At 33.2% G+C, this 15,122-nt stretch overlaps 1 protein-coding gene and 1 long non-coding RNA gene across 33 annotated transcripts in view; both read right to left on the bottom strand.

Moving 5' to 3' along the window:
- PICALM (phosphatidylinositol binding clathrin assembly protein) overlaps positions 1 to 15,122 on the bottom strand; it is a 91,303-nt gene that overhangs the window by 62,253 nt on the left and 13,928 nt on the right. For all 32 annotated transcript variants that reach the window (XM_016160294.2, XM_016160295.2, XM_016160296.2 and 29 more), the window contains exon 2: positions 954 to 1,096. In XM_016160294.2, coding sequence (XP_016015780.1) covers positions 954 to 1,096 — 143 coding nt within the window. The remainder of the gene's footprint in view (positions 1 to 953; positions 1,097 to 15,122) is intronic.
- LOC107518541 lies at positions 2,796 to 14,188 on the bottom strand. The gene is made up of 2 exons (XR_001598897.2): positions 9,035 to 14,188; positions 2,796 to 8,815 (listed from the first exon to the last, which is right to left on the bottom strand). It is a non-coding gene; the product is annotated as an uncharacterized LOC107518541 (long non-coding RNA).

Genomic DNA, 15,122 nt, shown 5'->3' with positions numbered 1-15,122 from the left:
ATATGTGCAAACAGATCTTGTTGCATGCAATGATAAAGTTGTGAGTAAATTCCTGTTTTAATTCTGAACTTTAATGATGCTCTATTGGTATCTGTCAAAGGTAATAGAAGAGTTTCATGACTGAAAAGCCCAAAATATGAGTAATGTAAAAGACAAATGTCAGAAAGTCATTATGCCCAAAAGACTAATGCCAGTGACTAAAGTCCTTCCTAATCTCTATGGGAGCTATCTCCCAGCAACCAGTGGGCTACATTTTTCTAAGGCACGTACCAGTGTAGAATTATCAAATTAAATTCCTTTCAAATGTTCTTTTAACATAATTTTAAATGTTCCTTTTAATATCATTTACAAATATACTGGACTGAGAAAATTGCTTAAGGTAAAAATTCAGAAATGAGCTGCTAGGCTATCATGGAAAACAAGATGCTTCTCTCCAAACATTAAACTGCAAAAGCTTATGCACCCTATTTGTTCCCCTTTTGGGCAAAGAAGACTTCAGATATATCTCTCTACTGAAGAAGGGATTCTTCAGTTAGTCCCTGTGGCCATTATACCCTTGATTAAGGCAAAGTGCTTCCATAGACAACTATATGAGATCAGAAAGAATTCTGGTTGGTCCATAGTAAAAACCGGATATCGACAAACATAGTCCATATACAAAACCTGCAAAACCCAGTACTGCTTACAGAACCCACGTCTAGGCATTAATCTTTGCTTCTCGATCCCATTATTGAAGCCTTCTGTGCTCTAACTCACTTTCTGTTTTCTGGTTTACAGGCCATCTTTACTCAATTTCTAAGGTCTACAATTATATTTCTTCCAAGACATCTTGCCCTTTTTAACTATATGACCCAACTGCTGATGCCATTCCTAAAGTTTCAGGGGGAGAAGCAAACTGGGATAACTAGTTAACATAGTCAGACATACACTTGTTAACCAAAATTTCTGCTTACCTCATTTCCATACACCATCAAATGATGAGTTGTAATGAGAGATTTGAAGACCACCACCCAACTACTGTTAGTAGTTCTTTCAAATAAACTGTCTGCCAACTGTGGGATGTTCACGTTCATCTCATTTGTGCACTGGATTAAATCTGCAATAAAGAAAAAGATTAAATTACTCTCTGGCTTTAATTCATTCTTAATCCCAGATTTGTATACTAACAGATGAAAGATCTAACAGAGTGGAACAATAGGTAGCATGAAGAAGTTGTTTAAAATCTGTCATGACAACCACTGAGACTACTACGACCCACCTGAGAAGTAAACAGGGTGTTGAGCAGGATCACATAAATAAATGATCAATAACACCAGAAAGTAAATCGAACTTCCTCAAGGAATAACTGATCCTCAAGTATATATTTTTTTTATCTCAAAAGGAATTGTTTTAAGGCCTTGAGGAACTTTCGGTTCTCTTACTACTCTAAGCCTTCAGAACTACAACTCATATCATCCATCTCTACCTTTTAAAAAAGCTTTTAAAAAAATTATACCTATAGAAGCATGAACAAGCTGAAGGTCAAACTACCTTTATTAACATCCCTCCTGGAATGCTGTGTTTGCACTAAAGGAAGATAATAGATATGTGATATCTGAGAGAGTGGGATCTCAGTTTGTTTATACAAAATTATTCTCATTCTTTCCCTCCTTTAGTTCTACAGACTTATCTTGAATATCAGGAGATAGCAACTAGCTGACACTAAAATACAAAACTGAAAATGGACAGGTTTTTTACTGCAATAAATTTCCAAATAAGAAATGATCCAGAAACTACTCAATATCACCCTGAAAAAGTTAAAACAACATAAGTTCCGATTTTATATTTCAATCTGGAAAGAATTACAATAAAATAGTCTAATATACAATTGTTTTAGCACCAAAACTAAAAAAAAAGCTCTTAAAAAGACCATGAAGTTTCACCTCCAATCTGCTTAAGAGATTATTATTGGCAAATTCAAAGAAAATACAAAATATGGTCCAATTAGACAACAGAGAGAAAAATCAAGAAATGAGTTGTTTTATTTTCAAAGAACATATAAAACAAGTACAAATATCTTAGTTGTAACCACTATAAAAGGAAAAATATTAAAGTTATTCATGACTCATTAGCAATTTGTCCAGTTTTAATCGTTAGTGCATAATGATTAAATATGAATTCAAGTGACCTAACTTGGCCTTGATTCCTACCAAGAAACATTAATGTAACTATGACCATTTACCTGCTTATAATCTTTCAAAATGTTTAATAGTTCCAATTATTATAAAAAGTAATAGTTGTTAAGCAAATGTATTTTAGATAAGTAGATATCCTTGCCAACAATGCTTAAAGAACAAAGCACAATAGTGCCTAAGGACAGAAGAATGACACAAGGCTTTCACAATTCAGACTACTTGCAATAAAAATTAAATAGTACATTCAACTTGCTGTGTATAGTCAGCTTCTAAGAATAAAAAGTAGAATTTGATCTCTGCCGTCTCTGAATTTTTTTGAATGGTATTTTACACCTGTCCTATGGCACTGAATATATTCTTTTTGTCTTATTCCCAAAGCTAAGCTTTCTCTGCCTCTGAAAAATACACTGAGTAAAGGCTTATCTTTTGCTTATTTTGAATACTTTATAACTCAAGCACAGTGGTCAAGTTCTGAATTTGTTATATTCCTAGCTTTTTCTGTATTTATTTTTATGTATTTAATTTTTCTATATCCTTCCAGAAACTGTCTTAATAAGCTATTTAATTCTTTGTTACTTCCTCACAATGGCATCAGCATTCGTTTTACGCCTCAGAATCTTATTTTAGTTTTCAAAATTGAACCTGCCATGAAATTTCTTGTCACAATACTGCCCCAAAGGTACTCCCACCTCTATGCGTGTTTACAAGTCTCCCAAACCTCCAATAATCCTACTTTCTCCTCTCTATTCCACTATCACTGCCAATGACAGAGTTGAGATCCTATTTATTTCTTAACTAAGGAGTACCACCATGCCTGAGAACATTCAAAAATTGGGAAGGGAAGTTATGACACTCTCTGAGGGGTTTTATCAGCATTTAGTATCAAGAATGAGGGAGAGTAACTACCCTGCAAAGCACAGTCAGCACTCCACAATTAAAGAACTGCCCCATCCAAACCCCATCCAAAGTGTCCCCACTGAGAAATGTTGGAATGACTGACCTCTTCGTTTTTTAAGAACACCTGATTTGGGGTCTCACCCACCCCAAACCCCTAAACATTCTCTAAACTAGCCACAGAATGATCTGCAACACAATCATTGCCTAACTTCAATCACATCCACACTGCTTAAAGGATGGCATATATTTTGTCCTTGACAATGTCTTTCCTCTAGAATCTTAGTTTCTAACACAAAATCACGACAGTTTTGTAATGTGCCATGCTGTTTTACATCAGAATATTTCCATTCTTGCTCATTCTTCAAAATGAATGAAGTCTTTCCCTTCACAGAAGGTACCCTCCACACAGTTACTAAGCTGGCACATAATACATTACAGAATTACTTTAGACTATAATTATTTACTTCCAAATCATTCTTTTCTACTACATCAAGAGACCTTAAAGGGAGCCTGAAAACATTTTTGTTAGCATTTTCCATACTATTTATCTGGTGGTTAAGCAAATGGCTTGATTAGTCAGATAAAGCCTAATTTTAACTGAAGACAAAGGTATAGATTTCATTTTCAACTACGATAATTTATATATTAGCATATATAAAATCTATGCAATATTTTCTTTGTGATAAGCTCTCCTCCACATCCCTTTGCTTGTTACACTGATGTCTCCTTTACAATGTTTCCCATTATCCAAGTACTCTTACCTCAGATGCGCAGCACTTGCTGTTCCTTCTGACTAGAATACTCTTCTGCCTGACATCTATATTTCTTGCTCCTTCACTTTATTCCTATAGATCTTTGCTTAAATATCATCTTATCAGATGAACGTCTCTGAATTTTTATAAAAAATAACAATGCCTTAGGACACTCTTCTACCTCCAAACCTTTACTATACCCTCTTACCGGCCTTACTTTATTTCTCTCCAAAGCACTTATCACCTAACTTGTTTTGTTTAAAGTCTTTTCTCTCCCAATTAAAATGTAAGTTCTATGTGGGCGGGTCTCTGTTGTTTTCTGCTGTATCCCCAAAGGCCTAGACTGATGCCTTGCATATAGTGGTCACTCTTACTTTTTGAATACATTCATTTCAGTGTGCATACAGTCCTAATAAGACTTTTTTATAAAGCATCCAAAATAGTAATTTTTACATAGACTACATCAACAATCTACAACTATCTACACAACTTTCTCTTCCCAAAAGGTTGAAAAACAAATCTGAGCCCATTACATGTGAAAAATTTCAAATTTCAAGTTAAAGGAGATCTAACAAATATTTTTATTTTAATACTTATGAAAACTCTAGTATGCTTTAGAAATGACTACATAAAAACTGAAGAATAACTCCAGAAGCTAAAATATAATACACTTCAGACTTAACAGAAAAAATGAAATAAGAGTTCATGCTCAGATTATGAATCCAGAGTAGACCAAATACAAAACCAGTTATACAAATATTACTGGAAGAAAAAAAAAAAAACAAATTCTTACACAAACTCTGTAGAACAAACTTCCCCATAGTATTTTAACTCAACCAGTTATTTTCTCCAAGCAGTAATTTGTTCTCCACACAATGTTTCTACTATAGCAGTAACTTAAAAGGCTTCCAAGTCTGAGTTCCAACAACACAGGAAGGAAATGTTTTCCTCACCTCTGACTAATCAGAAGTGAACAGTTCCAAATAAAAGTCAATCTTGATAGCTACTGCTTTTTCCATTCACAATCAGGAGATTTCATTTCTTACAAAGTACAAACTTAGTATTACATTTCCCTTACCAATCAAAAGAGTACCAAGGTAGAAACACATATTTTTAGTTATTTACCTTAAGAATAAAAAACTTCCTTAAACATTACATTAACAATTCCTAAACTGCTCAAAAAAAAAAAAAAAGCTACTATATGGCATGTAGGTTCTTTGCTTTAGGTATAGGTGAGAATTCATGAAGATTTCTAGTATTTAAGAGCAGGAAGAAAATAGGCCTACCATGGAAATGAAGAGCACTGTTCCAGAGATGGTAAGAGAAACCAACTGCTACTATACAAAATGCTATCAATTTTATTTTTTACATGCCAAGCCAACAAATAATGTTTAGGGTTGATAAAGTAAATGTTAATTGTATTATTACAGGTTAAGGAACTTGCCCCACAGATAAAGTCACAGGTGCTCACTACTAAGTGACAGATTAATAGAATTAGATTTTTGCAAAAGATAAGGGTGACTGGAAACATATATACGAACTGAATACCCAACTAGCCAATGTAAGTCCTAAATTTCTTTTCATGGAAATCCTAAATTTCTAACTTAAAACAAAAACTGTACGAAAAGTAGTAAAATGTAAAACAGTATTTTTATATTCAGAGAAAAATGTTCAGCAAAGTACAAAAAATATAGAAGTAACCAGTTACCAGACTATTTCCTTAATCTTACAGCCATACTCTTTGTGCAGCCCAAAAGCCTTTACAGACCTCCCCAGGCAGAGTTCACCGATCTTAGAAACTTAGGGTACTTAGTGTTTATTTCCACAGAAAATCAGGCAACCCAGCCAGTGGCATGTACCACTAGTAAAATGTAGAGGTCTCAAGTTCCCATCCAAATAGGCACTCCCCAGGCTATATCAAAACTATTCTAATACCCAAGTAAAATTTTCTAATAAAAAGTATTGTAATAATTTAGCCAAATTACTACTGTTTCTTTCAAACAAGTTACTTTCGATACTCTTTGCAACTGCCTTCAGAATCAATTTTGATAACATAAGACTGATTTCTTCAGCCATCTAGAAAACTGGACATATATTCACTTCGGGAGGTAATTTAAGTGGTTCATTGAATGTAGTTTCACTGATCAGATGTTTGAAATTTTTCCTGGGTAGGAGTACAAGTAAAAGGAACAAGTATTTACCAAGAAACAGTAACTGGAAAATAAGAAAATCATTTCTGAAACTTTTGATATAACGGATCAACATTATTTTCATTAAAAATTTTAAAGTATTTAGAAAACATGCTAGTTGAAATCAGACTTAAAGTAAAAGAAATTACACACGCGCAGGCATATCTGCCCTTGTCAGAAGTGTCTAATGTCAGAGAACTAGAATAACTCATAGATCTTACTCCATTCAATTTTTTTTCTAAGTGTAGAAGGGTCATAAAGTATGGTCCAAATTAAGATGTAACTGTTACAATTTTATCTTTAATGTTTGAGGGATCCTCTGTGAGAAATATTATACTTTAACATAATTTCCATTAGAATTAACTACAAAAAATATGGTCTTCACAGACTAATTTATTCCTAAGAAATAAATCTAACAAACATTTTAATTGGATATTAAGATAAACACCGGGGAAAGATTCAGAGTATAAAATGCTTAGTACAAGTAACAGAACTGAGTAAATTCAAAAAGAGAGAAGGAAGGATTCAGAGTATTAAAAAGACAAAGATATCCAAACGGCTTTGATAAAAGTACTATGAAGCTAAGGGACCTAAGTCACAATGTAAGTGGGCATGTCCAATAACGGTGTGATAGTTTTATTAAATGACGGCGGCCTGACAAATGAAATACTATCAGGCCAACAAACACATGGGGGGGAAAAAAGCCAACAGGGGAAAATGCCTTCAGTATATTAAATGAAAACCATATCAAAAAAATAATAAAAATTCCATTAAAAAAAACTGTATGTATTTTCTGATTTATACTGTATTTACCCAAATACAGGGTGATGCAAAAGGAATAGTTACAATATTCACAACTAAATTATATATGGCCAAGTAGTCAAAAGCAATATGTCAAGGAACTAGATCACTCACTATCTTTTCCCCTAACTTTACAAATCTCAGTAAGCACCTCTCAGGTCACACAACAAACACCAATCACGTATTATAATTCATTCTAGACCCTTTGGAGCATGATGATGATCAATGGCCAAACGGAGAGCTATGACATGTTCCTTTATTTCTTCATGGATGTGAAGAAAAGGTGTCAGAAGCACAAGAGTTGCATGGTATGACAGCTTGAAATTTTGTAGCTACTGTTGCAGAGGTAGGCCAATATTCAGAACACAATTCCAAGCTCTCACCATGGTAAGTAATGAGGAATCTCCAAAACTCCCTCACAAAAAAAGGGAGGCAAAGTCCCATATTACTAAAAAAACAAGTTGCAGCTGTAGGAAAAATCAATTTGCTAGCACTAGATATGCTATTTATGTCACTGTGTTTTCTACAAAATGAATGGACTAAAATTTCATACATGTAAAAACTAAGAAATATAAAGATAGCTACAATTTGGTAATTGTACATGTTATATTAACCTGGTTTTTGAGCAATAAGTTTTTCTTTCCTTTTAACTGACTTTTTAAAAAATAATCATGTAAAAGAAGAGGCGTTTTTACTCCCTAAAAACTACTCAACAGAAAAGTTGCAGTAAGTTTACGTACACAGTTGTCTCATTATCTGGCTCTGTTTTAAATAAAGTTTTTTTTTGAAGATCTATTAATCTGTAAAGACCTCTATCAGTGCTAATTTCAGGTGCTTATGGAGGCCACCTAAAGATATCAATTTAAAAAAAAATAATAATAAAAAGTATAACAGACTTAGGAAGCATTCCTGAGGATATACCATACATCTATCAAGTGTTGCGTGTCCTCAGAACACTTTAAAAAGCAACAAAAAAGAAAGGACTGACCTCCTTTCTATCTGTAGCAGAGAAAAAAAAGTGGAACTAAAGAGGGAATACCTAAAATAAAGAATTCAGATGGAGCTAGGTACCTAAGCCAACTCTAAGGTATTCTACATTAATGTCTGGCTAAAATTAGCCTCTTAAGTCATTGCTGAAAACAAGCCAAGTTTGATGAATTGTCCATACTTTAATTTTCAAGGTGCAAAATAAATTGTTTTAGTTAATAGAATCATTACGTAACTGCCCTAAAATTTTAATCATACACAAAGCATCCTTTCAAATCAGCCCAACTGTCCCTTAAAATTATCTATTATTTATGCATTTGCCTGTTCACCCACAAATGTTATAAATACATAAAATCCTATAAGAAAAGAGAGTTTAAATCATGAAAATGCTTGAGAAAAAACATATATTCTTGGATTACTCCCAAGTAATTCATTGCCATTGACTTAGTTTTCAAGTGAAAGGGTCGTTTCCTCCCCACCCCATTAGCAAAAGGTTTTAGTCTAGGTTTTAGTCTACTATGTAAGCATTTTTAAATTAAAAGTCTGAAAAGTTAAGCTTTTCCTTGGAGTTCTGGTATACTCTGCATTCCTACCACTAGATGGAAGATGATACAGAGAAACAACAACAAGACTCTGGCAAGAACATAAATGCGCTCAGGCTTATCTCTTAAAAAACTTCTTAATTTTGAGACTGTTTAGAATTTCACTCGTATTCCAAAGTGGTGATTTCCAAATCAGAGCACTCTACTCTCACCTCAGATTCCAAACAAGGATATTGGAAGTGAGAATCATATTTTGGCAAGCACTACCTTAAATGTAACTATTATTTGTTTTTAATTTTACCAGAAAATACAAGATCATAATGAAAAATTACATAATAAAATAAAAACTCATCACATAATATAAGAATTAAAATATTTATTTAATCTGATTAGGAAAACAATATGTTCAGTTGTATAAACACAAGGTGTTCTTCTCTTCTTTGATGATCTGAAGTTTAGAATTATAATCCCACCTATAGGAAAGAAAACATATTAAATATCAAGTAATGTAAAAATAAAAGTCAAAATTACAAATTTTCTCTTTTTGTATTAAATTCTAAGAACTTCTAATAGTTCATCAACTCAGTAAAGGAGCTATAATCAGGATTCTCAAAAACAATCTAATACTAGATCAGAAGCACACAAAACATGATTTCCTAAAAAAACTAGCACATCATGAGTACTGTACTCACCTTCACACGCTGTAAATCAGAACAGTCCCAGGAGAGCGTAAAAAATAAAAAGAATTCTTTCATTCCAACAAGAGCAGGAAACAGGAACCCAAGCATGAGAGGCTCTGCGAGTACAGATCAGAGTACTCCAAAGGAAAAAAAAAATATCTGGAGACGTTCAAGGAACTGTGACTAAGTCTGGAGAAAAGTATGTTATTAGCAGGGAGTGACCAAATGTCCTGGTTTTCCTGGAACAGTCCAGGTTTACACCTGTTGTCCCAGTGTCCTATTCAAATAGTATATCCTTTCGCTCTCAAAAGTGACCCAGTTTGGAATAATTTATATGTCACCCTAGTTTTAAGTGACCTAATAAAGTCTACATGTAGCTAAGGAATTAATACATTACCAGCATCTACTCCTCATAGATTTGCATTTTTCTTTCTATGAACACTGTATTCTGATTCTCCCCAGCCTCCTAAAAAACAAATTTTCTTCACCCTTACAAAATCATCTAATCTCCTAACTTCAATGAAACAAACATCTATGCAAATAATGCTCAAATTTCTTCTCTGAAAATCAATCTAAGGTCTTCAGTGGAATTGAAGGTATTAGAAATTGTCACCTCTATGTCCAAAAATATCTCATGGTTGAAAAACAGGAACATAATCTCAACTATCACCTAATTGTCCCATTTTTATTTTAATCAATCAAGACTCATTCTTTATTTTGTTAAAATAAATCCAGGCATCTTCTGTTTTCTTTTATCTTCCACAATGTGTGACATGATGCCTGGTACATGTGTTGATGGTATAAATATTTATAGATTTACAAATGAAACAAAAGTCCATTTCTCTACTCATAAGGTTCAGGGGAGAAAAGAAAAAATAATGGGCAAAAAGTACCCCTTATAGCTAGGTTAATGTTATTCTGCAACAGCCAGGCCCAAGTCTAACAAGTAGCAGTCCAAAAGAACTTTCATGGTTTCTCTTAAATTCTGCCTAGTCAGAGAGAAAATAAATTGCAGTTAGCCTCTCTACCTGAGTCTACCTCATCCAGAAAACATAAGTTTCATGTCCTCAGGCAATCAGAACAGAATCTTTGTGCTCCATCTTCCCACGTCTTTGCAAACCTCCACAAGAACAAAGAGAAATCCTTTTTATCCAGCGATATTCATTGCAAATTCTACTATGCCAACTAGTCTTAGGAGTAAGAAAATACAATAGTGAACAAAGTTTCTGCCATCATGAAGCTTATATACTAATGAGGAGAGAATGTGTAAACAAATGAACAAATACATGTCAGATGGTGTTAAGTGCTAAGGATTTCTTAGCACTTAAGAAAGATGGGACATGTGTTTGGGGGAGGTTGCAATTTATACATGATAATTAGGAGTCTAAGATAAAGGAGACTTATGAAAATTATAGTAACAATAGTCATGTGTCATCAGTGGCCTGGAGGCCTACGAAACTGACCAGCATGATTAACTACCATCTTCCACAAAGTGGGGAAGTATGGAAGCATCCTATTCATTCCACATTACACATGTCTGCTTCACTCTTGCCAAATCAAAGTCATGTTGAACAAGAATCTTAGAAATTCTGAAAAGTCTCCAGTTTTATGTAGATATAAGTAGAGACAATGGGAATCTCATTTATACATTCATACACTTTACAATTAAAGCAATCTGTTCACCTTAAGTGAGTCCAAATTACATCAGCCACATACTACAGTTCATTAATTGCTACACCTGTGGCATCAAGCAATCCCACTAAGCCACTGGGTAACATGTGAAAGCCATTTCCAAAAAATATTTTTTCCAAACTGCTATAAATAGTAATGACAGATATAGCCAAAACCATTAAGCACCAAATAATAACCTATCTACATGGCTTTAAGTTTTGAAATAATGCTCTATAAATAGAAAAATGTGAGCAATTATTATTACACTATTAATAAATCACCATAAAATAAAGCTAAAGTACTTTTCCCTAGTTTAAATTTAAGCCTTTAAGTTTCTACAAATAGGAATATTCAATAGGAATATTTCAACAACAAAAATCTGCATCCTCACATATTCGTAACTATACAACTATCGTTATAAAATTCCATGTGACCCATGTTTACCTGTTTACAACATTTTAAAAAACCTGATGATTTCATCCTGATAAATTCCTTTCTTAAAGGCATATCTTCTGAAATTTTTTTAAAAACTGCTTTATTGGGCTTCCAAAATTAAAGTGAAGACTCTTTTAAACTTAAAAATTCCATGTATCCTACACAGATGTTGTATGACAATTGAAAAAACATAATTTATTTTTAAAAATTCCATGTAAATTATGCCTCAGTAATGTTAACTAAAAGGAAAAAAAACCTATCAGTTTGGATCTAAAAATTAAGCTCTGGCTATCAAAAAAATGTTGATCTGAAAAAAAGAAAAAAACCCTATTTCAAAACTATGGCCAAGTATAGGAAATTTGGTCTATTTTATTTAAATTCCAAAATAATTATTTGATTCACTCTGTGTTTAAAAAGCTATCAACCCAAGTATATTACAAAAATAGTTAAGAACACTGAATATTTTGAACTTTGAATATTTTGAAAATTCTCTCTTCTATTAAGTTGACATGATCACAATTTATTTTGCACACTGCACAGTTAATTATGTATTTATTTCCCCTATATATAGGCTTTAAGTATTTCTCAGTACTAGGCATTTTGATAAACAGGCCCCTGCTGCTAGAGAATTCAGAACCCATGAATTGACACTTAATGCATTTAGTATATAACAGTGTTTTTTTTTATTTAGTAGTTATGTTTCCCTGTACTAATTAAAATAACACTAATAATAAAAGACTAAGAATAAAAAGTTGATTCTTTCATGCAAGTATCTATATTTAGGTAGATACTATCACATATATATTCAGAATCCATATTTTATCTGTTCATAGATATCTAGAGTCCCTCATATTTGAGAGCATTTACCTTTCTTGTTTATGAAAATGTAATATAAATCTTAAATGGTCTAGACAAGTAGCAAGGAAAAAGTTTAACCACCTTTCTCCCTTCATTCCATAAGGCCAACCTTTCAACCAAATTTTCTTTTTGCTATGGTGAGAAAGGCTCTCCAAATAAGCCTTCTAACTCAACTAAAATGCTATTACTTTGAATACTTCTACTGTTCAAGTATGAAACTTCCTGAAACTTGACCAATAGAGGAGAACATTAACTAGCTTTTGCTTTCACTGCTGCACTGGATACCTCATAGAATAACCGGGATTGGGGGGAACGGGGGGAGGATCTGGTTCTTGTTCTATTCTTTTAAAGTTCGTGTCTCCCTAACCTCTTATCTGACTCACACTAATCTGATAGTCAATCCTAAATGGTACTCATTTCCTATCTCTGCTTCAAACTAATGATGATGATGCTAATTTCATCATCACAAAAGTCCTACTTTAGGCTCTCCTATCACCACTGCCATGCATGGCCCCATTTATTTCCATGTGCTAAGACTGTATTATAACAGGATAAAATGACATCAGAATGAGCAAAGGACCTAAATCAAATTCCAGATTTGCTATTTACTTTCATGATTTTGGGCATGCAAATTAGCCACTCTGTTTCAATTTTTCCATTTTAGAAAAAGAAATATTAATATTTTCACAATATACTATAATACAACACATTTAGAGTTACTTTGTAAGCTTTAAAGCACCATTACAAATACTGGGTATTGTTAGTTTTGCTTAATATTATATTTTATTGGTAAGTTTTGCCCTTATTTTAGACTATTCCTCCATCACTTTTCCAATACAGTATTATAAAACCACGTTGAACTCAATGACTTCTACAAACCTCTTGAGAAAGTTTATAAACTCCAATTTCTTCAACTGGGAAATGTTACCATTGTTACTTGCGCTTTATCTTAAGAGTGGCAAAACCTTTATACATGCAGTTTTTTTATATTTTACAAAGTTCTTTAATATCCTTCATCTTCTGATTATTGTAACAGCTGTGTGACAAGCAAGGGATGTTCTGTTAACTCTATTGTAAAAATTTTAATGCATAACTAAAGTAACACAAACTAGTAGCTATGCTGGAACTAGATTCTTTAAAACAGTAATCGTTCCACACGAGAGGGATGAATAAAAATATATACATATTGCCTATCAATTCTGTCTCTTGTCTGAGTCTTGTCATCACCTCTATTCTAAAATTCACACATTCTCTCTTTTTTGCCTTCACAAATCTAATTCCTAGTATAGATAGTAACCACTTCTTGTCTGGTATAGTGTACTCTGTTTATTAGCATCATCTTCATTCTGGCTACAAAAAATCAAAGTCAACTGGAATTAAGGAAGGCACCACATTATTCACCTAAGTTCACAAGGAACAGGTTTCAAGAATTTCGGGCATCCACATCTCCAGGTGCCTCAGAAACTGCAATACTTAATGGGTAAGCAAAGTTTAAAAAGTCGAGAATGTTCCAAAACTAAGTCAACTCACCAGATTTTAAGTGAGTAGGGCTTTCGTGATTTTATAGGAGAGGAGCACATAAAGTAGTTTTCCATTCATCTGCCCCAGAGATGAAATCATTCTAAAATAGCAGAAGAGAAAAACTATATTTAAAAGGGCCTCAAAAACTACACTACCTTCTTGGTTGGTCGCTAAATTAGGAAAACATACCTCTGATGAACAGGGTCAAAGAAAAAGCACTTCTAGCTTAATTCCACAGGCCCAAAGATAGGAAGCAACTTAAGCTTTTCTCTTTCTTGTTTTTTTTTTTTTTAGCTTTCACTATTTTTTAAATTAAATTTATTGGGGTGACATTAGTTAATAAAAGGTTTCCATCTCCTGATAGAAATAGCTTTCTCCCTGCAGTTAGTCAAGGAGTGTCTCAGCCTCCTGAGCAACTTTATAAATAGCTTTCTAACTCAGCTGCCAGTTGCAGCTCTATAAATTCTAAGGCAGTACCTGTGGTTGTTCTTTACTACCATTCAGCTGTGTTATGTGGTGTCAGGATTATGCTACAGAAATCACCTAAAAATAATGCTTTGGTCCACTCTAGGTTACCAATCCAAAACAATATTTTGTGAGAATATGAAGAACAAAAATAAATGAGTATTTATACTCTACCAAGCCTAAAATCTTTTTTAAAATTAAATTGATTGAGGTGACACTGGTTAATAAAATTATATAGGTTTCAAGTGTACAATTCTATAATACATCATATGTATACTGCATTGCATGTTTACCACTCAAAATCAAATCTCCTTTCATCACCATATATTTGACCCCCTTTACCCTTATTTACCTCTCCTATCCTCTTTCCCTCTGGTAACCACTAAACTGTTGTCTGTGAGTTTTAGTTTGTCGTTTGCTGCTTTCAGTTTTATATCCCACGTATAAGTGAAATCATATGGTTCTCAACTTTTTCTGACTTATTTCACTTAGCATGATCATCTCAGGAATCTAAAATCTTATAGTGAATTAAAACCTAACACAAATTCCAGACCTGGTAACTGATAAACAATTACATATCTCTGTAAAGTTACAAAAGCTAATGTTGAGAAAAGAAAAATAAAGGAGTAAATACTATCTGCCAAATCTCATCTTCTCAGTCATTAAACTTTTAGAAGGGTTTCCCTCTAAAAGTAAATATATAAATGGGAATAAAGATAACATGGTTGTATCTTCCAGATCTTTAAGGAGAAGACAAAGTACTTATGTAAAGAACAAACCAGTTTTTTCCTCCAGTTTCATACCAGAAGATCAAATGTAGCTGTCCTATAACCCTCTTGAATATACAGTTTTTAAAAACAAATTCATTGCAGAGCAATCCACTGAATTTATTTACCAACAAATCTTCACATTGGTCTTATCAAAACTAGACCGATTTTCCCATGACAGCTCACCTGAAGGCTAGTAACTACAATTATGAATACAGTTTTGTTTTCTGCTCACCTAATAGAAATGCTACATCTTTCCAAAATCTTGCCCATCCCTTTCCAAAGATGCTGTCTATAAGAGAGGCAAACTTAGCAGTTACAAAAGGTACCAACTATTAAATAATATTCCTAGGTAAAATTACATATTGAATACAACTAAAGAT

Source organism: Rousettus aegyptiacus, unplaced genomic scaffold (genome assembly GCF_014176215.1).
Source record: "Rousettus aegyptiacus isolate mRouAeg1 unplaced genomic scaffold, mRouAeg1.p scaffold_m13_p_5, whole genome shotgun sequence".
NCBI classification, from domain to species: Eukaryota; Metazoa; Chordata; class Mammalia; order Chiroptera; family Pteropodidae; genus Rousettus; species Rousettus aegyptiacus.
Note: the sequence above shows the minus strand (reverse complement) of the source record. Positions and strands in the feature narration are given on the sequence as shown.